We start from the raw sequence: 23,625 nt of genomic DNA, 5'->3' as shown, positions 1-23,625 counted from the left end.
TGATGTGTAGAAAGGAAAGTGGTATTTATTGAAGGACTGAGAAATGAGTGTAGAAGGATGGATAAGTGGTTGGTTTGGATGGTGACATGACTGAACGAAGGGCGGATGATGGAGTAGTATTTATACAAATATCACAGGCTCTCATTTCTGGTAGCTCTACCTCATACTGGAAGAGCCGAATCCTCAGTGTTCTCTTGTGACTAAGGTCCAAGATGTGCTTTGCAAAAGCATTACAAAGCCCACCATTCTATCACGATCTCTTGAAACCCCGAGCTATGCGGATATTCAGGAGTCACCCGAAACCGAAAATTCACAATCCAGAATTGCACTCTTGGCATATTCATGGCTTAGAGATGGGTTGAAGCTATCACGAGTGCATCGTGTAGTCTTGGAAGCCCACCTCCATATGAGCTGTCTCTATTATAGTTTCAGACCAGAGGGTTTATTCAACATTGATGCCTACCTAGGTGCTCTACGAAAACGAACTTGGACGGGGAAAATTAGATGTTGTCTTTACGGCTTTCGACCACAGTGAGGGGAGTTTCATGTAGATGGGCTTGGCACGAGGCTCATTGCGCCTTACAGCGCCCGTTTGTGCCTTAACAGCAGTACGAGCGGAGAAAAGCAGCATCTGGCCGTTCCTGACGGACGCCAGATCGTGGTCCGTGACCGGTGATCCGGCCCAGATCCGAAGACGTCCAGGCCTGCTTTTCCAACCCAGCGGTTTGGAATGTCAGGTTGAGCCTGGGACAAATAACGTTAATCTGGTTTAGCGTGGGCAGACGAGTCATCACCGGGCAGTTTTATCCCAACTCAGCGTCCTTGCCAACGTTGACCTTGCCCGAAAGGAGAGGAACCATCTATAATTGACACAACTATGATTTGGTCCGAACCTACTGCGTCCCGTGCACTACACGATTTAGCCCTCGTCCATCTGGACTCGATGCATAATCGCCAAGATCCTAAACTCAGCCTCGAAGGTCTGTAAAGGCATCTTGACGAGACTCTTGGCAATTATCTCTACAATTCCTAAGGTTTGAATCTCTCAATTAGAAACCTGGGCTCTGAGATCACGAACTCGTTTTCGCGGAATCACGTCTGGTCGTTGACGGTCCACTTGCGCTGGACTTCTCCGGGGGAGAACTCCCCTTGTAGGACTTTAGAGACACAGCAGCAACTTCAGACTTCAGAGGCAACTTGAGATGCTTCACAGGTCTATAAAAGATAGGTGAATCCCACGTTAAATGTCTTCTTCTTCTTCTTCTCTCATCATCACACATTCACACTTCATTCAGTCTCTTCAATCACCATCACCACAATCCTTCAGCTTCAAGCTTATCAATCTTTACAACTTTCTCTCTTTACCAACTCAACAAGTTTCTTCAACTTACCAACTTTTTAAACTCTTCCAAAATGTTCTCCAAGACCATCGTCGCTGTTCTCTTCGCCTCCGTCGCTGTCCTCGCGGCCCCTGTCGAGACTTCCAACAAGGAAGTCGAGGGAAGACAGATCAACCAGAGTGTCACTCTCTGCAGTGACAAGGGCATGGCTGACTGCGACACTGTCAACTTCAACTTTGGCTTCTGCGGTAAGTTTCCGGTTGCACATTTCAATCTTGGTTCTTAGCTGACAGTCTCTAGTCTCCCCCATCGGAAGACTGAACGACAAGGTCAGCTCTCTCAACGCCAACGGCTACAACTGCATCTTCTACAAGTAAGTTCGAACATTCATACATCCTTCAATCACCTCAGATTTCTAATCGACTTGCCACAGTGACACTGGATGCCGCAACGGTGGCGGTCAGATCGCCACCACTGGAGAGGTCACCGACATCCGCAGCCACCCCTCGTTCAGCACCATGAACGACGACGTCTCTTCCTTCTTGTGCAACATCTAAGGCCTTCATTGGTTTCCAAGGCTGCCCTTGCAGTATGCGCAACATGATTCGATCACCAGCACAACTTGTTTGGTCGCTTATTAGCATCGTAGCAATCTGCACTCACCTGGAACGATGGTGAGAATGCCTAGGGTGGACTATGGTTTCTGGGGTTCAGTATGATTTGTATAGGTCTGTCTTGTCTCTTGGTAGCTCTTTAGCAATCGATATGTCACTCCACTTTCTTGTCCACCTCATTTGAATCAATTCATGCGCTTGATGTAGTGCATCCGTTGAGCCATTTCCCAGCAAGATCTTAGTAGGGATTTGGATACTTCTCGATTGAAAAAGGATAGCCCTTCGCAGAAGTGGCTTCGGGTCTTAGCCCGATGGGATCATAAACAAAAATTACATCTTCTAGTCGATAGCCCCGTAGGGATTGTGGGTTCGAGACTTAGTCGTGCTCGTGGAGTTATAAAGATATTAAAAAAGATAAAACACGAAGAATTTCTGCCACCCTCTTACGCACAGGCCATTGGCAAAGGGGCTTGCTTCATGAGGAGGTCGCGGAAATGCAGGCGACTTGGAGAGACACATGCCACACTAATCACCAAGGAATAAGACAGCATGAGGTCAATAGCCGCACACAATCTCAACTTTTTATGTACTAGCTCATTCCAAAATGCAGTAAGATCTGACAAAAGACAACAACTTAAACAGAAGATCAAGAGATTAAACCGTTTACGGAGTAGTTCGTGGGTGTTTGCTGCTTACTAAGCCCGAAACCGGCTCCCATCGGAAATCGGAACACCAAAACCACGAGGATGCGCTTTTCGGTCTGACGACACGTTCTACGAGCAGCTGCACGATTCTCTCGCCGATTTCCTTATAATAACGAGTCAAATGGGAAAGTAAGGCATGAGAAGCAAGTAATTTGTGGCGTTACTTACCGAAAGAGACGCGTCGTCCGTGGTCCGCCAAGTGCAACTAAAGCTGTCCAACTTTGGCCGTGCTGAAGATGCAAAGTCAAAGGCTTCAATCCCTCACGGTGAGATTTCGAGATTATCAGATACCATCCGAGGATCAGACGCCCACATACGGCTGAAAACCACGCCATCCTTGCCCCCATGTGGCAGAGCCCACCCGAAAGCCGAGACTTTCAAGTAGCTTGATGGGACTTCCCCGGGATGGAATCACAAGTCGTCGTCTGCATCCGGCCAAAACTGCCACCAACGGCTTTCTCACTGGCCAACAGAGCTGGCGGTATGGAGAATCTCGAATGCAAGAACCTCTCACTGTGAGAAATTTGTTTCTCGCTTCAGGGTCCACTTCGCAACAACCCCGCTGTGGATTGAAAGCAGAGCGCTGACAGGTCGTTGGGTTCGAGGGGACGGTTCGGACTAGCATATCCCTGACTCGTAAAGGGGTTTTCTAGCCTGTTTAATCTTATCAGATGCATCTCCGAAAGCCATCATGGAGCTTGGCGCACTAGTCTGGAGCAAAGAAAACCTTGAATGTGAGAGAAAAAAGTCCTCTGATGGAATTCTCCATCGTCCGAGTTGCTTTCTCTCAAGCCAAGTCTTACGTTTCTCGCCGTGCCGTCTCGATCCGACCTCGGGTTTGCGAACCAACAGAGTTCGGTTACCGTCCGACAAAGGTTGGATAAATAGCAAGACGAGCGCTGCTTCGATGGTTGCATTCACCTCGCTCCCTTGTCCTTCTCATCCATCATTCGTGCATTAGACTGCTACCGAGAGACCGGTACTATCAAACAACCATGGCGGCCCGCGCAGATCTCGAGTCCCACCGGGAGAAACACCCCGAAGACCTCGTCAACGAGGTTCCCGAGTCATCATCCTCGGACTCGGAGGACGACCTCAAGCCCCATCCCCCAATGTACTGGAAGATCATTGCCGTCATTCTGATCTCCTGCATCAGCTTCGGTTCTTCGTGGAGTTCGGGTATCACTGGCGCCCTGAAGTCGACGCTCAAGAAGGAGCTCGATATCAACAACAAACAGTTTTCCCTGCTTGAAGCCAGTGAAGATTTCATGGTTACTCTGCTCATTCTCACGAGCGGTATCGTGACGGACAGAATCGGCGGTGCCGGTGCCATGTTGTATGGTGAGTTTTACACTTGCAACCTCTTCTAAGACAATGAAACTGACGCAGCAAAAGGTAACATCATCTACTCCATCGGTTCCATCATCGTCGCCGCCGCAGCTCAGACCCGCGACTTCAAGCTCATGATCGGCGGCCGAGTCATTCTTGCCCTCGGTGACATCGCAACCCAAGTCGCCCAGTACAAGGTCTTCAGCTCCTGGTTCTCGCCCAACAACGGTTTCGCGTCAACCCTCGGCCTGGAACTCGGCATCAAGAAAATCGGCGGTTTCGTCGGCAAGTCCTCAGCCAACATCATTGCAAAGAACACTGGCAACTTCGCATGGGTCTTTTGGATCGCCGTCTTCATGAACGTCTTCACCAATATTCTCACTCTCGTGTTTTACCGCTTCAACACCATCGCCCACAAGAAGTTTGGCAACGTCACGGACCCGGCCACTGGTGAAAAGCTCACTGAGAAGTCCAAGAAGTTTGAAGTCAGAAAGGTGCTTGAGCTTCCGTGGGTTTTCTGGGCCATCTTGTCCTTCTCTCTTTTCCAGACCAGCACTGCGATTGTGTTCTCGCAGAACGCCACCGAATTGGCTGAGAAGAGATTCAAGACCGACTCCATCACCGCTGGTTGGTACTCAGCAACTCTGCAGTACGCTGGCTTCTTCTTGGTTCCCTGCATTGGTGCCTTCATCGATCTCCTGGGCAACCGTATCACCTTGTGTAAGTCAATCATGTCCTTTTGAGGATTCTGCCGGTATCTGATCCTTCTTAGTGGCTATTTGCGGTACCGGAGTCTTCCTGGCTATGGCCCTTATCAACTGGGCTACGGATACCAAAGGAACTGCTGCAGCGTTTGGCATCTACGCCGTTGCTTTCACTCTGGGCCCTACCACCATTATCGACAGTATCCGTACCTCGATGTGGCACTCATCCGTCTTTGGCTCCGCTTACGCCGTCAAGATTGCTACAAACAACGCGTAAGTTCTCGGTTCATCTCAACCCAGTCATCTTTTTCTAATAGGCAGCAGGATGAACATTATCGTTCGTGTCATCACCGGAGCCATCCAAGATGCCGATAACGACAGCTATGACCACGTTGTCATCGTCTACGCCGTTCTCGCCGCCGCTTCCGTCTTGGTCTCAATCATGTTGGGTGTCCTGTCGTGGTGGTCCATCGATCTGGGTAACCTCCAATGGACTAGGAAGCAACGTAGGGCCAATGGTGAGCTGTGGAATGAGAGAAAGAGGGCTTTTTACGAGGACAACGGGGCACGCAACAAGCGGATCTCTATGATTTGCTTCGGCTCTTTGGTCATGTTGATTCTGGGTGCTTGGTCGGCGTACTTCTGGGGTGTCGCAACTGGCAACAACTCTTGAAAAGTACACGTATGAAAATGGTGCTTTTGAGACGAGCAGATGAGGCACTTGTCACCATCCGAGATACCCCCTGCACCGACGCAACATAAGGAGGTATCCAGACAGTAATGTAGGAAGTTGATGAATAAATGGTACGATTCCAAATCCATAACTGCTGCGATGCCTTGAAAATGCATTTGTGTGCAACAATTAGTCAGGAACATGAGGTTACACAGGAGTCTCACCAAACTTTGAAGCTCAGAAGGTTTGGTTCTGCCCAATGATGTTTATGAACCAGGCTTTGAATCCTAAGTTCCGAAGGTATAACGCCAACTAATCTCACGTGTTACTTCATCGAGGTCCAACTAAGCAAGTTGAAATCATAGATACGAGATGATCCTCGATATTCAGCAAGTGCTGAATTCGGCTTGATAACCGAGTCGGCTCCGATCGACACTGCGGATGCATCGCCTCATTTGGATCCACTCTGTCATCTCCCCTCACTGGGTACCTTATCTTCAACGCAACTTCCCAAAGTTCCATTATCTTCAACACAGCCGTGAGCACGAAGGAATTGAACTCAGACCACGATAAAGTTGAAACAACAAATCTCAAGTCCCACCACTTGATTCAACAACCTCCTTTCCTTTCGCTTTTCCGCTGAACGTCATGCCCGGTTTGGCAATCTCGCCAGAGAACCTCCCGGTCCCTGGCCGGGACACGTACTATTGGCTCGGTGAAATCAACAAGGCCAGCGCCGTCATCAACTCTTCGGAAGGTCTCCTGGAACAAGATGTGGCCCGTCGCATCAGCCGTGGACTGCAGAAACTCTTAAACTCGGGCGATGAACCCGGCGCGCCGCGTCCTAGCCTTGTCATCACCTTTGAACCTCTCCTTATCGAAGCAGCTGGTGTTGAGGCAACTCTCCTGCACGCCGGCCGCTCGAGCCAGGACATGCTTGCTACGGTCTGCATAGCAATTCTTCGCGACGCAGTCTTGAAGTTGGCTGCACAGCTTCATGCGACAACAACTCGCCTACTTGAGATGGCGGAAACGCATGCCTCGACTCTAGTACCGAACTATACCAATGGTGTCGCAGCCCAACCCAACTCATACGGCCACTACTTGCTAGGTCATATCGCAGGCCTTCATCGCGACGCGGAGAGATTGCGGCAATTCTTTGCCAGATTGGACCGATGTCCGATGGGCACGACCGTGCTAAACGGTACAAGTTGGCCTCTCAATCGGGAACGCATGGCCAAGTATCTCGGCTTTGCGCAGGTAGTCGACAACGCCTACGATGCAGCGCAGATCACCATGGCTGAGATGCCAGTTGAGCTTGGGGCCATTGCCTCTCAAATTGCTCTTCACACTGGCGCCTACATCCAGGACGTCATGAATCAATATGCTCAGCCGAAGCCATGGATTCTTCTCCAAGAAGGGGGCGAGAACACGTATGTCTCAAGTGCTATGCCACAGAAGAGAAACCCAGGCCTACTTAACAACACCCGATCCGATGCATCTTATATTGTTACTTTAGGGGTGGGTCGTGCCATACAGGGACATAACCTTCCTCCTGGCTACGGTGACGCAAAAGACCTAGGCCACAATCTGGATGTCATTAACGGTACCACAAAGATTCTCGCGCAATGGCAACGGATTCTCAACGCGCTTGTCATTGACGGCAATCGATCTCTGAAAGAGTTGGATCTTGACTGGACCGCCTCTCAAGAGTTGGCCGATTTCCTGATGCGGGAACACAAAGTACCGTTTCGTGTTGGGCACCACTTTGCTTCAGAAACTGTCAGATACGCCAAGGCGGAAGATTTGTCCCCGAGTCACTTCCCTTATGCGGAGGCATCTAGGATATTCAAAGAGACCTTGAAGCACGCTGGCCTTGAAGAGGGATCATATCAGTTTCTGAGCGAGGCAGAGTTCCAGGACGCGCTTGACCCGGCTGGAATCATCAAGCATAGAGCCACCTCGGGAGGTCCACAGCCCAAGGAGATGGAACGCATGATTGGTAACTCGAAGCAGACGCTACAAAATCTCGAAAGCTGGATCAAAGAGCGGCAATCTCATATTGTGAGCTCTTTGCAGGAGTTGGATGAAGCATTTCGAGAGTTGCTTGCGTAAGGCTCTCGGGCCTGGCTCTTGTAGGTCAGGCCTTTACGAAGATCAAGAATTTAGGATTGCGATAGGCTCAACAGCGTTAATTCTCTACTTACTCGAATATGAGGATTTACATCTCAATATAGGTTCATGAAGAAGGACACTGGGCGTAAAGGATGTGAAGACGAGTGACGTCTACACGCCTCCCATAGCAAGGGCTGCGTGTTTAGCTTCAATTCATTATTCTGAGAATTGAAGAGTTGCCGCTTGAGGTCGAATGAGAGACATCGCCCGCTCTAGTTTCGCAACGTCTATCCACATTTTTTCCATAGAATCTCAACTTCGTGTTGTGCTCTCGCTTAGAATTAGTCTTAAGTCGTCATTGAAGAATCTTGCAACTCCATGTCACTGTCAGCACTAGTGATCCGGGATTATCGACCCACGCGGAGCGGATGCCGGATATGTCAAATCTACTGCGCGATAAGTGAGGTCTCATCCGCTAAGATTCCCGGGGTAGTCTTCTCGGCCGCTGATAGGCAAATGATACAATCCTTGGCATCAAAGCTGGTGGAACTGCGTCACCGACAATTTGTTGAAATTTGGGCTAGGATGGTCTTTACACTCGGTATTCGTCCTGGGAGCTAGGCGAACGAATCCCGCCCCTCGAGTCTAGTTACCCCAGTTGGGGAAAACGGAATGTAACGTGCCCCTCGCGTTGTGATTGCGAGAATCAATGACATATATACCTTGCTCGAGTTCCCTCGACGTCAGTAGGACTTTTAGAGAAAGCAACCACGGTGATCAGAATGCGTTTCTCAACTGCCTCCGTTGCTTCAATGCTAGTCGGCGCCGCCATGGCCACCGCAAAGACGACCACCTACTCATACGGGCCCAACGTCCGCCAGGTCTACGACGTCTACATCCCTTCGGCCGCGACCAACGAGACCGTAGCGACCGACAAGTACTGGCTGGTGTACATTCACGGAGGCTTTTATCGTAACTTCGCCCAGAACGCAACAGACATTCTTCCCGCCATTGCTTCCCTCGAAGCAAACAGCTCCGACGTGCTCGCAACTCAAATCGCAGGAATCGCTTCCCTAGACTACCGACTTTCCGCACTACCCGGTGTTCAACCTAACAACACGCCCATCAACGAGCTTCAGAACGCCAGATGGCCTGATCACCTCAACGACGCCGTCGCCGCGCTCAAGGACCTCAACAAGCATTATCCGATCGACGGCAACTACATTGTCTCTGGCCACTCCGTTGGTGCACAAATCGCCTTCTTCGCGGCTTTGGAGACTCTGAAGGACCCCGCCGTGCCCAAGCCCGCGGCCGTCTTGGGAATCAGCGGCATTTACGACTTGCCTCTGCTCCACATCACCAACCCCGATTATGACTATCTCGTACTCAACGCCATGAGGGAAGACCAACTAGTAGAGGCCAGTCCATCCAAGGTCGATACTAAGCAGTACGCAGCACTTGACTTGGCGGCCTTTGTTTTGGCGCACAGCAGGAACGATGGCCTTGTGCCTTGGGATCAGGTCGAGTCGATAGAAGCCACTCTAGACTCTCCACCTGAAGTAGAGAGCAAGACACACCTAGTCGAACTTGATGGTGCGCACAACGACATCTGGCGTGGGGGGGTGCAACTGGCCAAGGCTTTCACAGAGACTCTAGCTATATTGAGGGCGGGTGCATGAGGTACTCCGCCTATAGCTTCCAATGAAAGAAGACCGTTTGAACAGATAGGTTTCATACTTGATACTATAGTTAGTTCCATGGAAACTTACATGTACCGACTCTGTCTTGATATCGGACTTTCTCCCACGGCGCTTCCCAGCACACGACCGTACGACATCGGCTTCCTATCGGACGAACGCTCTGTTTTCAGCACGCAAGGCGTCTACGGGTAGATACATGTAGGCAAACCCTGGCAGGAGCTTTTACAATGCATTGTCTCCCAATCGATTTCGACTTGCAGCTTTGTGAAACATCTTACTCGCAAATCGGGTGCTGAAGACATGCAGTAGCACAAGGCACACCCGTCTCCATGCCTTGAAATCGCCCGACGGCATGGGATCGGCGGCGGTTCTCCGGCTGTTGGTGCAAGTCAACTCGTAAATAGGCTCAGTGCCGAGCAACTTGAAGACGATAATTGGCTGTAGTTCCGACGGAGAAGCGAACGCTACCTTCGACGGACATCACGGCGGTTACGTGAGGCAGCGTTTACGGGTACACACTCCGGTTGGCCGTTCCACCAATTGCCAACTTTACCAATACTACCTCACCATAGTTATGTTATGCATGCCTAAGGGCTGAGCTGCAGTGTCTCCACGTCGCATTGAGAACTGGGACTCAGAAAGGCTTTGCAACTAATCGAAATGTCGGCGATAGGCTGCAAGCCTCATTCCGCTATCTCAACTCATATCTAAGTATATAAGCATCAATTGCTTCGTTTCCGTAATCTCATCTGTATCATCTCGCACGTAAATTCATCAGATCATCACTATCACATCGTTTTCTTCTTATTTTTCTCTTCTTATTCGTATTATTTGACCGGTCCCAACCGCCACATTATCATACCGCACGCGGGCGTGATCTAATGGCTCAGCTTGATTACAACAACTACAAGGTGGCATGGATTGCCCCGCTCGAGATCGAGGCTCAGGCAGCAATGTACATGCTCGACGATGTCCACACGGGCAGATTCCCAGTGCGAGAGGGTCAAGACTACCCCTTCATCGCAGGTCGCATGTGCGGGCACAATGTTGTCATCGCCAGCTTTGCCCCTGGGCAAGAATATGGTACAGAGCAAGCTGCCAGTCTGGCCGGGCAGTTGAAGATTCTATTCCCAAGGCTCTGGTTTACGCTACTGGTTGGTGTCGCAGCAGGGCTTCCAAGCGCCAAACGAGACATCCGTCTGGGAGATATTCTCGTTGCACACTCCGAAGGTGAAGTTCCTGCTATTGTGGCTTACCATCTCGGCAAAGAAACATCCGAGGGACTCAAGCTCCTTCATGACGGACGAAGCCAACTTCCTACGAACCCCGTTGTGACATCTGCTTTCTCAAAGATCAAGATCCCGGATCCCACGTGTTATGTCAACAGATTCCTGGACCACTTTAAGATCATGCAATACAAAGAGCACACGAATGGTAACTTCGAAGATCCTGGTCAATCTCAAGACAAGCTGAACGAAAAGACTTCGAGTGGAGAGACAGCCGCCATTCTCCGGGACCCACGGCCAGACGACAGGCGTACGAAAGTGTGGTATGGGCCGATTGGCTCTGGTGACAAATTGATGAAGAATTCTAAGGAGAGAGATTTGTTGAGAGACAAATACAGCATAATTGGCCTAGAGATGGAGGCAGCAGGAGTCATGAACCGTCTTAATGTCGGCGTCATCAGAGGGGTATGCGACTACGGGGACGAGCAGAAGAACAAGGAGTGGCAGCCTTATGCGGCTGCAATGGCTGCAGCATACGCCAAACAAGTATTGCTTGAGATTAGCGTTGTTCCATCCGACGCTGGTCTTCATATTCGTAAGGAAATTCCAGCGCTGTCAACCCATGGGATTGCGACTCATTGACTGGATAGGAACGCCTGAGGAGGCCAGATACAACGAGCAGCCGGGATCTTTGAGCTCCAAAACTCATGCCCGGATGCGAGAGCCGGCTGTCAGAAAGCCCGGCTTACCGCCCAGTCCTGCTTCGTCAGATATCGAGATGGACTTAGATCATCAAACTGATGGTTAGTTTTACACACCTCTCTTCCTACATCCTGTTCCTCCATGACAGATCCTCCCAATTTTGACGCCAAAGCAACTTGAATGATTGACATATGGAAATACTCCGAGTAGGTCCTGGCCTGCGAGCTCGGGCAACGGACATTGTGTGGCCAGAGATTCGCAATGAAAGACCGGCACTAGCATCGAAATTCGTGAAACGCAAGAAGTTTCCAGAATGCCTCAAAGCAAACAGTTCGTTGTGGGACGCTGAAGAAAGGCAGTCTCCGATGAAGCTTCTCGTACACGGCGTGACTGGCGTTGGGAAGAGCCAAGTCTGTCTGCAAGCCGTTGCTGAAAATGAATCCAGGTACACTCTTTCATTCCGTGGAACATATAAACTCGTCTAACATTCACTGGTTTCAGATTCAGGGCGGTCTTCTATGTTGACGCCAGCAGTAGAAAGTCGGCAAACAGTAGCTACCTTGCCATAGCTGGAGTCAGCGGAACTTTGATAGACACGTCGGGCATTAGCTCCGACGAGAACATCTCTCAACAAATCTCTCGCACGAGATTCTGGATGAGCAATCTTGAAGAACCTTGGATTCTCTTCATCGACAATGCCGAACCCTCAGTGGCCGCTGATCTGGATGACTATCTTCCTCGCCAAGGTTGTGGCGTCATCATTATTACGACTATCGACGGACAGGTCGCTTCGTCCTGCGATATTCACGAAAGTATCGCTCCGATGGACTCTTGGGATGCCAACGAACTGATTCACAACTTCGTGGATGCCGCAAAGGACTTCAGTGAAGACGAGTTGGAGGCGATCGAAACCTTGGCCTATGAAACGCTTGGAGGGCTCCCGCTCGCTATTGTGCAGGCTGGTTCTTACATTGCCAACGATCCAAACAGCCTTGTGGACTACTGCTACGACTTCCAGCAAGCTTTCCAAACAAACCTCGGAGACCTCCCTGACTTGTCATCAGGGAGTGGTCAGAGCAAATCCGCTTCACACGCATTAGGCCTCACCATGGCCCTTGTCGAGAACTCGCCCGAGGCGATCGAACTTCTTCGTACACTTTGCTTCTTCCACAATGAGAGTATCTCGGAGCAAATTTTCGAAGAAGCTTGGAACAACTTGGCGATAGCTTCTTCAGGAGAGTCTTCGCAGTGGGCACACTGGGCACCTCTTGTGCCGCTGTTGGATCCCACAAGTGCTCAGTGGCGCACACCCGGTCTCCGCAAGGCATTCAATACCCTATGTCGGTACAGTTTGCTCGTCTGCGATGCGTCGTACTCCAGCAAGTACTCTATGAACAAGCTCGTACAGACGTATTGTAGGGAGTCGCTCTCAATTGAGGATCGAAACAAGTATGCCTATCAAGCAGCTTGTCTATCAGCACTCGCCTTGGCCAATGAGCCGGTTTCTACGACTGCATCACGGATGGACAACCCTTCAGGTGTCGATCTTCAGAAAGCAATGATACCACATATCGAATCGTTTACTTCGAATGGCTTGATGGGCAATTGGGTGGGACTCGCTGAGACTGAGAGACGACTAGAGATCATGCTCATACTGGCAAACACATATTCATCAACAGGTCATTTCAGAGACGCGGGGGATATTCTGAAGGAAGCCATCGAAATCTGCAAGGATCCCTCGATCCCCGATCCATTGACTTTGCAAGTTAATGAGCAGGTAGCAGACTGCTACTTTCACACCGGCCATCACGTTGAAGCACTGAGGTATCAGCCCGGGGTTATTCAAGCCTATCAACAGTGGGGAGCAGGCTTCGATTATCTCTGGTCTGCTCAAATCAACCATGCGGACTCTTTATGGTCCACTGGGCAGCGGAGTGAGGCGTTGGCAATGGCGGAAGCGGCCCTTGCTACGTGTGGCTCACACGACTTGCCCGCCGATGATCCCAAGATGGTACGAACACGGCTTCTGGTGGCAGATTTCCTCCACGGATCCGGAGGCCAACGTCGGGCTCTTGAACTACGACAAGAAACCGTACGGGATCTGCAGGGAAGAGTTTCTATCATCTCAGGAGAACGTCTGCGCATTCTTGAAGCAAAAAGTGCGTTGGGTGACAGTTATGATTGGGACGGCCAGCTTCTCAAGTCGTTGTCAGTGCGAAAGAAAGTCCACAAAGCGAGGCTTGAGCTACTCGGCGTCGACCACCCCGACACATTGCATGCATTCGACCGACTTGTCGACACTAGCAGCCTGCTCGCTCACACCCAAGAAGAAAAGGAAGAGGTGTGCATGCTCAGAGAAGAGGCCGTGGCCTCGTGGAGGCGAGTTCGGGGAGAAGGTCATCCTCAAACTAACGAAGCAAGAGTCAACTTGGGTCACAGCTACACTGCTGCTTCTAGGTTTGAGGAGGCTCTCTCTGAACAGGAAGACGTCCTGGCCATACGCAACGAAAAGGTGTTCAACGATGCTGTTGCGACTGACGTCTATCTTGTATCCGTCGCTAACGTCGCGGATGCATTGTGGAGAGTAGGCGATATCCAAGAAGCTTACAGTCGTCTGGAAGATGGACTGGAAGAGGCAAAAGTTATGGGAGACTTGGATGCCATATTTTCGATCAGAAGTTACGCCTCGATTTTCCTCTCACGCCAAGGCAGAGAGGATTCTATACTGAAGGCAATCAATCTACGGCAAGATCTTCTCAGGGATCAGGAAGGCGCATTTGGTGAGGGAGATGTCAGAACCCACCAGACGCAGCTCCTGTTGGCCGAGGATCTCGCCAAACTAGGGATGTTCCCTCAGGCAATTCAAGTCCATGAGAAATTGCTGCAAAGACAAAGCGAGGACCCGGGCGAAGATAGCCAAGAAACCCTGGACAACAAGAAGGAGCTTGCTTCAGTGTTAAGTGCTGTTAACGCCGCACCTCAAGCGGCTGTTTTGATGAACGAGGTCCTGCAGGTTGAGATCAAACACCTTGGTCGAGACCACCCCCGGACACGGGAGACCGGAGCCCTTCTTCATCGCTATTATCAAGAGGCTGGGGATGCTCAGGCGGCTTTTCAGGTGGTAACCTGGCTGGACACGCCGCCAATCGGCAACGGAGAGCACCACGGAGACTCGGATTCTGATGACGAGGACGAGGACAGTGTGTCTCGAATCTGGAGCAACCGTAGGGTAAGTCCTCATAGTGATCCAAGAGATAATTCAGGAAGATCTCTAACGTTCAATATTTAGGACTTGACACCCGTGACGAGCCCTGCGAGACCACCACCACGCCAGATACAGCGGTAATCACGCGAAAGGTAATTTGGTGACTCGGGTCCGAGACATCGCGCACTCCATGCTAGAGCCAGGACCCGAGCGACACTCTGCGAGACAGTCGGTGACTGCGTTTGAAAGAGCGTGGCAAGGCAAGGGTGGGTTTGTTGAGGGGGAGGTTCAGGTGGTGAAAATTGCGCAGTTACTTGTGTTCCAGTTCAGCTGTCATTCCAATTTCATTTGTAACCAATGTCTTGACAGCGGTCTTCGTTTATGAGCACAGTAATGAGCAAAAGTCCATGACAGAGATGAATGCAACATCATTTTGTCCTTCATCTGGCGTGGACTACCCTCTGGCCATGCTGTGGCTTACTAGAAAGGAGCATAAAGTGATGGATCCGACATGGAAGTTGATGAAAACAGTCTAAGAAACACCGAATACCAACCTAAGATCAACACCACGGTGCTAAATATCTCGTCATACATCCTTCACAACAACAGTGTCCAGAGATGCTCTCACTACCACCTTCGTCCTCACACATCAAACTCACTGCCCTCCCCCAACCGCCTCCCTCTTCTCCTTCTCAAGCCACCACTCAACAGCCCTCCGTATCCCCTCCTCCTGACTCACCTCCGGCTTCCACCCCAACCTCTCCTTAGCCTTATCAATAACATACCACCTACTCATCCCCGAAAACCGAACAACCTGCCTCGTCAAAGGCGGCACCTCGCCCCTAAACCAGTAAACCCACTCCAAAGCCCACACATACGCCAGCGCAAACGTCATATTAATAACCCTCACATCCTCAATCCTCGTCTCGTCCCCAGCAGCCCGCCACACGGCCCTGCTGAAATCCCAAAAGGGCACGGGCTCGCCGTTGGTGATGAAGAAGGCTTCGCCCGCGACGCCGTCCGGCGCGTCGAGGAGCTTCGAGGCCGCCGCGAGGTGCGCGTCCGCGGCGTTGCCCGCGTAGGTTGTGCTGAAGAGGTTCTTGTTGGTGCCGATTTGCATCTTGTTCCGGCCGAGGCGGAGATTGCGGAGGATGGCGGGGGTGATGTCGTTGTCTCGTTCGCCGTGGACGGCGGCGGGGCGGAGGGTGCAGGTTCGCATGCCGGATGGGTCGTCGTATTCCAGAGTCATCTTATCCGAGGCGGCCTATCAAGCTTGTCAGTAAAGAAGCCCCGTCTAGAAAAACACATGCTACGTTGGCACACCTTCGTCTTGGGATAAGCCAGCGTATCATCCCCCTCCTCAGCAATAGGCAAACTCTCATCGCCACCCTCGATATCCCGAAACATCTCCTTCTGCACCACACTAGCACTACTCGTCGTCACAAACACCTTCACGCCCGCTCTCTTCGCCTCGTCCAGCACATGCCTCGTCCCGTCGACGTTGATCGCCCTCACAAACGCATCCGTCATGACTTTGCGTCCCACCGTCATCATCCCCGCGCAGTGGAACACCACCGTTGGCTTCACCTCCCGAAAGACCTTCGCGACGTCGTCGAGGGAGGCAATGTCGCCGGCGTGGTATGTGACGCCGGGAAAGGTGTTCGTCGTCGGGTTGCGTGAGAAGACGGCGATGCGGGCGGTCGGGTAGGCGGCTAGGAGCTTCTCGACGATGTGGCTGCCCAGGAAGCCGCAGCCGCCTGTTACGAGGTAGGTTTCTGAGGCCATCTGGGTCGTATCTTGCGTCTGATACTTGAGATTGAATGGCGGCAAGGATCAAATGGTTTCAGATGATGAGAGTGAGAGTGAGAATCTCAGAGACGGTGGAATTTCACGAGAACCAAAATGCTGGGCGCCGTCCGGGCTTTATCTCATCACCACGCGTCCCGATAGATCGTCGTCGAGAATAAGCCGGCTGAAACGGTCTAGAGAAATGCGTGTCGTCAGCGAAATCCCATCAAATCTGATATAAGCACTTGGGCTTCTCATTCCCTGCCAGGGTGGGAACCTTCAACCCGGGAAACCAACGTGTCTCCTGCATCATGCATTCGTATCTTACCCGGTTCAACCCCAATAGTCAATTCGCACTTAAAAGGCCAATCGGCCAAAGTCCCCCGTATGATGGTGAAGCCGTGCCGATTAGAAAGACAAAAAGGACAATTACTGATCGCACTGAGAGGTGCCGCCAAACTCCTTTGTATCTTTGACAGCTAGCCAAACTCTACCAAGCCGTCAGCGCTAGATCCCAAGGTCCCTTGAGAGCGATCCCAGACTTGCCGGAAAGGTGGGGGGGAGGTGAGGGGGAACACCACAAGCTTCGATCCTTCACTCACTCACTTGCCTGGAACCTAGGTACTTAAAGCTCGCTCTTATCTTTACGACACCTTGTAAGCTTTCCGTCTCCCGATATCAGTTGCTAGCTAGTCTTCGGTCAGCGGCCCGAAGATGCGAGAACGATCAAGTATTGGCATGAGCTTAAGGCGTGTGAGAAAGGCGCAAGTCCGTGAGGTGTAGATGACTTTAAGTAAGCAAATAAGGCCACCACAGGTGAGAAGATGGGATGAAATCGAGACAACACACCTGGACAATTCAAAAAGCAGGTGACACCGACAAGTGAGTGAGTGAGTACTTTGTTTGGTGATCGTCTGTCTTATGGTCTTGATCAACAGAGAAAAGGCTCGAGATGCAGCGCGAAAGATTCTACAGTCGATATGACAGACGCGGCAAGACATACCTCACCTCGCCATTCGGCCAGATCCGATCGGAGAGAGATATGCAACATGAGCCCTCGCCAAGATCCCACCCGGTAGTCTCATCTTACCTTCTCTTGAAGATTCATCAGCAGCGCCAGAATCACACCAGGGGCGAGTGCATAGTTCGCTACTTCACGTCGGACACCACAAAAAGGCACAAATGTTTGAACGCAAGAGAAAACGCAGCTGGTTGGTGATATGTGCCACAACCCGCCCATCTACAAAAGCCTCACCCCTTCCCCCCCAATTCCACCCCGCCGTATCCACAGCCCCTGACGATGCATTTCCGACGATGAAGAACCGCCCCAAAGCCCCCCCTCCCACCATGTTTCCTCCCGTTTCTCTTAGGTTGTTTTGTGTTTGCTGTCATCTCATGAACTTTCGCCTCCCTCGCCAAAAGACCATCCCCCCGCCAGTTCCTCCGATTCGCGAAAAGCATCGCAATCCTAAACTCCGGCAAAAGAATTTCCCTGAACGTAAACGCGCGACTGCCTTTCAAGACTAAACTACTGGAAACAAGTCGTCAGACGCCCCCGTCTACCGGCCTTGCCCGCTTCCTGATCCAAAATCCGGTTCCGGGTGCGGCGACTTCTTATCCTTTCTAGCTTTAATGACGAACTCGGCCATAATCTGGATGTGGTCGGCCGGGAAGTGGTAATTGGGGAACGCCGGCATCCGCTTGAGGTATTCGGGATCGGGCGGGCCAAGCAGATCCACCACTTCCAGTGTGTTGGTGGAGTACCACAGATAATCAATGACATCTGAGAAGCCAGGCGTGTAGTTGGTGAAGGGCATTTCGTCGGGAGTGTTCTTGATGTGAGCATACGCATCCCGCAAGCTGAAGGGGTGCTCAATACCGTCCCTCGTGAAGCTACCATACTGGAAGGACGATAGCTCTTGGTGGTTGGGAGGAACGCGTCCCATAGACAAGAGCTCGTAGACCGAGCTGTCTCCGGTTGAGTTGAAATCACCGCACACGAGGAGGGGAATGTCGGTATTGTTGCGGTACTCCTGGCTGGGCCCCGGTTCCTTAGCCGGCGGGGGCGTTGGCTCCTCCCCATCTTTGCCAGTAGCAGAGAAGACGATGGGCTTCTTGTCCTTGAGTGCCGGCCAGCGAACGTACTTCTCGGCGAACTTCGTGACTTGCTCCATCAAGATACCCGTCTGGATCAACTTGACGTCCGCCAACACAGACTCCCAGGCCAAATGTCCGTTGACTAGGATGATGCGTGCGCCGGTAGCTCGGCTTTCGAGGAATACCACAACGGCGATGTTGTCCTTTGGCATAACACGGTTGAAGACGTCGTGTTGATTCTTCATGTCCGGCCGGTTGATGGCGATGGCGGCGAATTCGATGACCTGCTTGTCGAGCAAAATCCACTTGCTGGCCTTGTAAAAAGTGGCGCAACCATCCACACCCTGTGCATCCTTTTCCGCCATGGTCTTCGCGCGAGTCTTGGGCCAGTGCACGCCCTTGTAATCCATCTGTGCCAGTTCCGGGCTGAACTCTTCCTTGAACGCCTCCGTCGAGATCTCCTGCAGGCACAGCAGATCCGCGTCTTTCTCCCTCAATTCGCTGAAAATGCAGTCCTTCCGGTATTCCCAGTTCAATGCGCCCGTGGGCGTGTATCCGTACGTTGACGGTGTCGCGTACTTGTCGCACAAGACGTTCCAAGAAAAGACTCTGACCTTTTCCAAAGTAGGCGAAACATCTTCTTGTACAGTAATGAGCTTTCTCGGGTTGGGTGGCATCGGAACTAAAACGAAGGTTAGCGATTGTTGGCGACATAAGACATGACCGATTGTACATACTCGGGGCTTGCTCCTTGAGGAGATTGATCAGGCTCTTGGTGCCCTTCTCCATGATTTCCTGTTTCATATCCGGGTCGATGGGGTTGCCCTCGATGCCGAGAACGTCGAGCAAGTGTAGAGAGCCGAGCTCGAAGGGGAGTGTCTGGATTTGGTTGTCGAAGAGGAGTAGCTGGTTGAGGTAGGTGCACATGCCGAGTTCTGGGGGAAGAATCTTGATCTGGTTGAACGACATGTTGAGGTAACGGAGCTGGCGCAACTGGCCGATCGCGGGAGGGAGACTCTGAAGCCTGTTGGAGGCGATGAAGAGGTCGTGGAGGAACTGGTAGCGGAAAAGAGCGGGTGCGAGATTACGCAATCCCTGGCCGCTGAGGTCCATATTGTGCCAGTTCTGCCGTTCCCTGTTCTTCTCTACGCTATATGGTCGTCTCCTATCGTCCGCATCGTCGTCGCCGTTCTTGCCCGAAGATGGCGGAGGACCGGCAATGCCACGGTTCTCTGAAGCCTTTAGTCTGGCGTAGTAGTGCGGCTGGTTCTGTTCGGTCATGGCACGGTGGGCTTGTTTGGACTCCTCGTAGAATCGGAGCTGCTCCGCCCAATGTTCGGTGATTTGTTGTGCTTGTCCTCCTCGCGTGGCTCCTCCTTGCCCGTTTTGCATAGCATTGCTACTGTACGGACTAGAATTCCCCATGACGCCGGAGGAGAAGGCCGAGTGGTGGCCCATCACACCTCCATTGCCATTGTGCGCAGCATGTTCGGCCTGGGCAGCTTGGTGGTGCTGGAGATGAGTCTGGTGATGTTGCTGTTGCTGCTGTTGGTAGTTGTACAGCATCGGGATGCCCCGGCCGCCGTGGCCCCCATTGATGCGGGAGTTGGGGCCCTGCTGGTGATTCTGAGAGAACATCCCTAGCAGATTGGCCCGTGGGATCGGATTGGACGGTGTAGGTGTATTCGAGTCTTTGGCAGAGAATTGGCGCAGGAGCGTGTTCAAGGGTATGGCGTCGGCGGCGGTTTCTTTCGGTATGAGAGAGTTGAGGTAGAGATCTCCGACAGAGTGGTCCAGATAGCGAGTACCATCGGCCATCTACCTGAGATTCGCGGGTGGGGTTGGTTTTGGTGGTGCCTCAATTACGATGCAGCCGTGGTGAACGAGGCAGTGGGTTCGCAGCAACAGCTTATGTGAGATTGGAAACGAGGGAAAGCCGGGGTAGCTCGCGTTTGCGCATGGGAGTCGAGGTACGGGTCCAGCTGCATCGAGTATCGGCTCAGACAATGGAGCTTCCGATTACCGCAATGTATTGTGCTGTCCTCGGCCGCCCATGAACCACGTCGATGATGTGAGGGTGGGCGGAAGCTCGCGTGTGTGTATGTGTCGTTTGCGTGCGTGGAGAGTTGAAGGGTGGTGTTGATTTTTACTCGGTCTGGTGATGTTGTCTGTCAGGAAGGGAGGGGTTTGAGATTAAGCTAGACGGCGAGTCGAGTCGAGCGAGCTCGCCCGATGGGGGAGAGCGTACGTGGGAGGCAAAAAGCAGGTCAATGGTGTCGAGACGCGCTGGATGCGGCACAAGAGGGTCTAGATGAGAACGTGTCTCGTCAGCAGAGCGAGCTTGGAAGAGTAAGACACAGGACTGAAGCAAGGCCCAGGAGCAGGAGTCGGATAACGGAGTAGGGGCTGGGCCGCGTCGTTGCGACAAAGGCTCGGCTCGAGCAGTGCCCCCCCTGGTAACCCTCAAGGGCGGGGAATGGGTTGATGACATACCGTAGTGAGCGGGCGCGGTGTGTTTCTGGCAATATCTCTAGAGCAACCAATGGATACTGGGACTGAAGAATGCGGTCGGAGATGCAAAGGATCCAAAGATAGGGCCAGGTGGTGGTGGAATTGACTCGATCTTGACGATAGAGCAGACACTGGGCACCAGGCCCGCGAGGTTGCGAGCTCTGGTGTCATCACGTGATGAGGAGAGCTGCACGGACCAGCAACTAGACGCAAGAGCTCCACCCAAGTCAAACGTGACCGCACTCGTGACGCTGAGTCATCAGTACGTACACTTCCTTAGCTAAGCTTCAGAGGCACCTAACTTGATAAGGTACCTTACTACACCATTGAGTTTAGGTGGTGTGACTTGTGGTGTGTTGTGACGAGTGCGGTGGAGGAAATACAAGACTTAATGACCTGTAGTCATCTTATCAAAAATGATATCGACTGGGGCCATTTGAATGTGGGCGTGTCTGATGGCTTTTGGGAACACCCCGTCGCTGGTTCATCAAATCGGTTGTTGAGGCTCATATGTCACGTTGGGAACTAGCACGAGTCCAAAGCGACTCTTGGTATCTTGATATGGCATGTTGAGAGGTTTCATACTATGATGTTTGCCAAAGGAAACTTGTCACAAAATCTCTTGACTTTGTTGCAAAGATTGGCATTCAAGTCCGCTAATATTATCCAGGACTCAAACCTCTAGGCAAGCTTTCAATTAAGGTAGAATCCTTAATCTCGCAAAGGTTGAACTAGTTCGATAATATTGAGATTCTGTGAATCTGTTCATTCGTAGATTCAAGAAGGAGGCATGAGCTGCCGCGAAATGTACATGGCTCGCCTTGTCGGCACAGACAGCAAATTTGGTGGGATCCAAGCAAGTTTGCCAAGATGGGCCAGGAAGAGATCTTTAAGGGAGTGATGACGCCAGCTTGCATTGTACAACTATTTGAGAGGACTGAAACCAATAAGTGGAAGACGTGTAGTATTGGCTAGAGTTAGATGTGGATTGACAAATTTGCAATGAGAAGTTGAGAACGAGAACGTGTTTCACGAAACGTTTTGCTCCCTTTGCAATATGAATCCATCCGCCATTGACATTTTCTTACAAACATTAAAGACTTTGTGCTGATTCCTTCGGCTCTTCGTCTTCCCAGGGCAACTTCCGCCTCGACGCCTGAGTCGAAACTACGAGCGGTGCGACTGATAACCATGAAAATCACATGGGGATCAGATAGTCTGGGGACATAAAAACTTCCTGAACTAGATTCACGGACCAGGGTACAAGATCAGACTTCTCTTTCAAGATGAACAGTCACACATCAAGCACTGGCGCTGTATATGCTTCATGTTCTACGGCAATGTCACATACAAGGGACCATGATTGGGGTCTTGTGAGAGGTTGAGCGACGGCAGCTTGGCATGGCGTCAAACCTCTCCATCTCTTTACTTAGTTCTTTCTTCCATCTCCCTCAGATGTTGTGACACACAACTTTCGGACCTTGAATATCTTTTGCCTGTCTGGTGCTGAACTTGTCCAACGCTCCATGCCCTAGTGAGTTTTTGATCCCACAGCCGATGAGCGATACAGTGCCCCGATCCAACACAAGCAGATATTCGTCGGTGTTTGTGTAGAATTTTCTTTTGAAAATGTTCAACGAGTCGAGGTTGGAAAGGACAAAGTGGTATCAAGGTCTCGCGAGACTTTGCCTGTGGAAACTGGGTGGAAAGAACGAGAGGGGCAGGCCAGCAGGGTCTCTATCATTTCATGATACCTCGAAACCGGGCGACCAACATGCCATCCCGAGCCGCTTTCCCCGCGGCCACCTTGCCAGGCCCCGATTTCGTCTTCAACCTTGATGTCAGCCTGTCATCTGTGCCGCAGGGCCAAGCCGGAGCAATAAACGATTCCCCCATTGGGTACCCTCGAAATCGAGTCCCAGAAAACTGGTACCTTTGGTTCAGAGCACCATCACATATCATACAACGTGCTGCGATGATCCGGGGTAGATCATAGGATCAACAGGGCATTGAAAAGGCTGCGGAGGCAAACCGGAAAGCCGGGACAACTGCCCGGGAAAGCGGCCAGATACCGGATATAACAAGCTAGATGCTCATCTCATCGGCGGAAAGCCCTGGACCTTGGTCGCCTGTCCATGTTCGACTTTGGTAAGTCGACCTTGTCATTATCAAAATGCGACAGACGGAGACTAAAAGCGTGAAGATAGTGGCGACAGAGCTGGTTCCCGTGAGCCTCGGCTCAGACCACCTGGCGACTCAAGGACACGCCAAGACTCGACAACTAGGATGGGATGCCTTCTGCCTTCTGCACCTTGCCCTCGTCAACCGTCTCGAACACGACCACTGAGGGCTGACTAGTCCATGCCGGGTGTTGTCGAATATCTTAGCCAGCCACTCAGTGACCAGGGTCGGTGGGATGCGGGGGAAGTGCGGTCCGGGTCGGTTTCGTTATCTTGGCCTTGTTCTGTTCTAACGCCATTCTAGACTCCACAAAGTCTTATCTGAGTTATCGCGACATTCTCAAATTCGAAGGAGTTAACAGATACGGGTCAAGACCGCTGAAAGACCAAAGTCAGCATGCGTTGAAGTTGATAGATCAAGGGTGGGAGTTCTTGTAGCCCTTCGTTGGTGTTCATCCCAACATCTCATAGACCGAAACGGCAAGGAAGCACATGCCATGGTGCCAGACATGCAGCTCAGTCGGCATCCCACTTGTCACTTCCGCCCACACGCGTCCTCAGCGGCACGCAATACCCAGATGGTAGGCAAAGCTCCGGGTCGAGGCCATCGGCGGCATATCCCAGACTTTGAAAGATTGGCTGCTGCAAAGCTTGCACACGAACGATCGGAATGAAAGAGCTGCCATAAACCCAGGCTGGCAGTGCCGAACGGCGGCCAAGGCCCGAATTGGGAATTG

At 51.7% G+C, this 23,625-nt stretch overlaps 7 protein-coding genes across 7 annotated transcripts; 5 read left to right on the top strand and 2 right to left on the bottom strand.

The window, feature by feature from the left end:
* Positions 1–1,413: 1,413 nt before the first annotated feature.
* On the top strand, positions 1,414–1,897 carry HER10_EVM0010532 (uncharacterized protein; the record flags this gene model as incomplete). The annotated part of the gene is made up of 3 exons (XM_035479989.1): positions 1,414–1,588; positions 1,641–1,713; positions 1,774–1,897. The coding sequence occupies 3 exons, from the start codon at positions 1,414–1,416 to the stop codon at positions 1,895–1,897; spliced, it is 372 nt and encodes a 123-aa protein (XP_035338846.1).
* Positions 1,898–3,374: 1,477 nt separating this feature from the next.
* HER10_EVM0007132 (major facilitator superfamily transporter) lies at positions 3,375–5,479 on the top strand. The gene is made up of 4 exons (XM_035476698.1): positions 3,375–3,999; positions 4,054–4,707; positions 4,760–4,964; positions 5,016–5,479. Exons 1-4 carry the CDS (start codon positions 3,654–3,656, stop codon positions 5,362–5,364), a joined length of 1,554 nt encoding a protein of 517 aa, XP_035338527.1. The 5' UTR covers positions 3,375–3,653; the 3' UTR covers positions 5,365–5,479.
* Positions 5,480–6,012: 533 nt separating this feature from the next.
* HER10_EVM0008055 (argininosuccinate lyase) lies at positions 6,013–7,479 on the top strand (the record flags this gene model as incomplete). The annotated part of the gene is made up of 1 exon (XM_035477591.1): positions 6,013–7,479. One exon carries the CDS (start codon positions 6,013–6,015, stop codon positions 7,477–7,479), a length of 1,467 nt encoding a protein of 488 aa, XP_035338619.1.
* An 812-nt stretch (positions 7,480–8,291) lies between these two features.
* HER10_EVM0005594 (uncharacterized protein) lies at positions 8,292–9,158 on the top strand (the record flags this gene model as incomplete). Its single annotated transcript, XM_035475203.1, has 1 exon — positions 8,292–9,158. One exon carries the CDS (start codon positions 8,292–8,294, stop codon positions 9,156–9,158), a length of 867 nt encoding a protein of 288 aa, XP_035338364.1.
* Positions 9,159–10,060: 902 nt separating this feature from the next.
* Positions 10,061–14,453, top strand: HER10_EVM0004538 (pfs domain-containing protein; the record flags this gene model as incomplete). Its single annotated transcript, XM_035474180.1, has 5 exons — positions 10,061–11,000; positions 11,056–11,208; positions 11,318–11,552; positions 11,609–14,336; positions 14,397–14,453. The coding sequence occupies 5 exons, from the start codon at positions 10,061–10,063 to the stop codon at positions 14,451–14,453; spliced, it is 4,113 nt and encodes a 1,370-aa protein (XP_035338277.1).
* A 232-nt stretch (positions 14,454–14,685) lies between these two features.
* On the bottom strand, positions 14,686–16,649 carry HER10_EVM0007711 (sterol-4-alpha-carboxylate 3-dehydrogenase). The gene is made up of 2 exons (XM_035477257.1): positions 15,636–16,649; positions 14,686–15,576 (listed from the first exon to the last, which is right to left on the bottom strand). The coding sequence occupies exons 1-2, from the start codon at positions 16,095–16,097 to the stop codon at positions 14,968–14,970; spliced, it is 1,071 nt and encodes a 356-aa protein (XP_035338581.1). The 5' UTR covers positions 16,098–16,649; the 3' UTR covers positions 14,686–14,967.
* Positions 16,650–17,385: 736 nt separating this feature from the next.
* HER10_EVM0012637 (endonuclease/Exonuclease/phosphatase) lies at positions 17,386–20,815 on the bottom strand. The gene is made up of 2 exons (XM_035483182.1): positions 18,935–20,815; positions 17,386–18,879 (listed from the first exon to the last, which is right to left on the bottom strand). Exons 1-2 carry the CDS (start codon positions 20,013–20,015, stop codon positions 17,660–17,662), a joined length of 2,301 nt encoding a protein of 766 aa, XP_035339026.1. The 5' UTR covers positions 20,016–20,815; the 3' UTR covers positions 17,386–17,659.
* Positions 20,816–23,625: the final 2,810 nt, after the last annotated feature.

Source organism: Colletotrichum scovillei (assembly GCF_011075155.1).
Source record: "Colletotrichum scovillei strain TJNH1 chromosome Unknown Contig00001, whole genome shotgun sequence".
NCBI classification, from domain to species: domain Eukaryota; kingdom Fungi; phylum Ascomycota; class Sordariomycetes; order Glomerellales; family Glomerellaceae; genus Colletotrichum; species Colletotrichum scovillei.
Note: the sequence above shows the minus strand (reverse complement) of the source record. Positions and strands in the feature narration are given on the sequence as shown.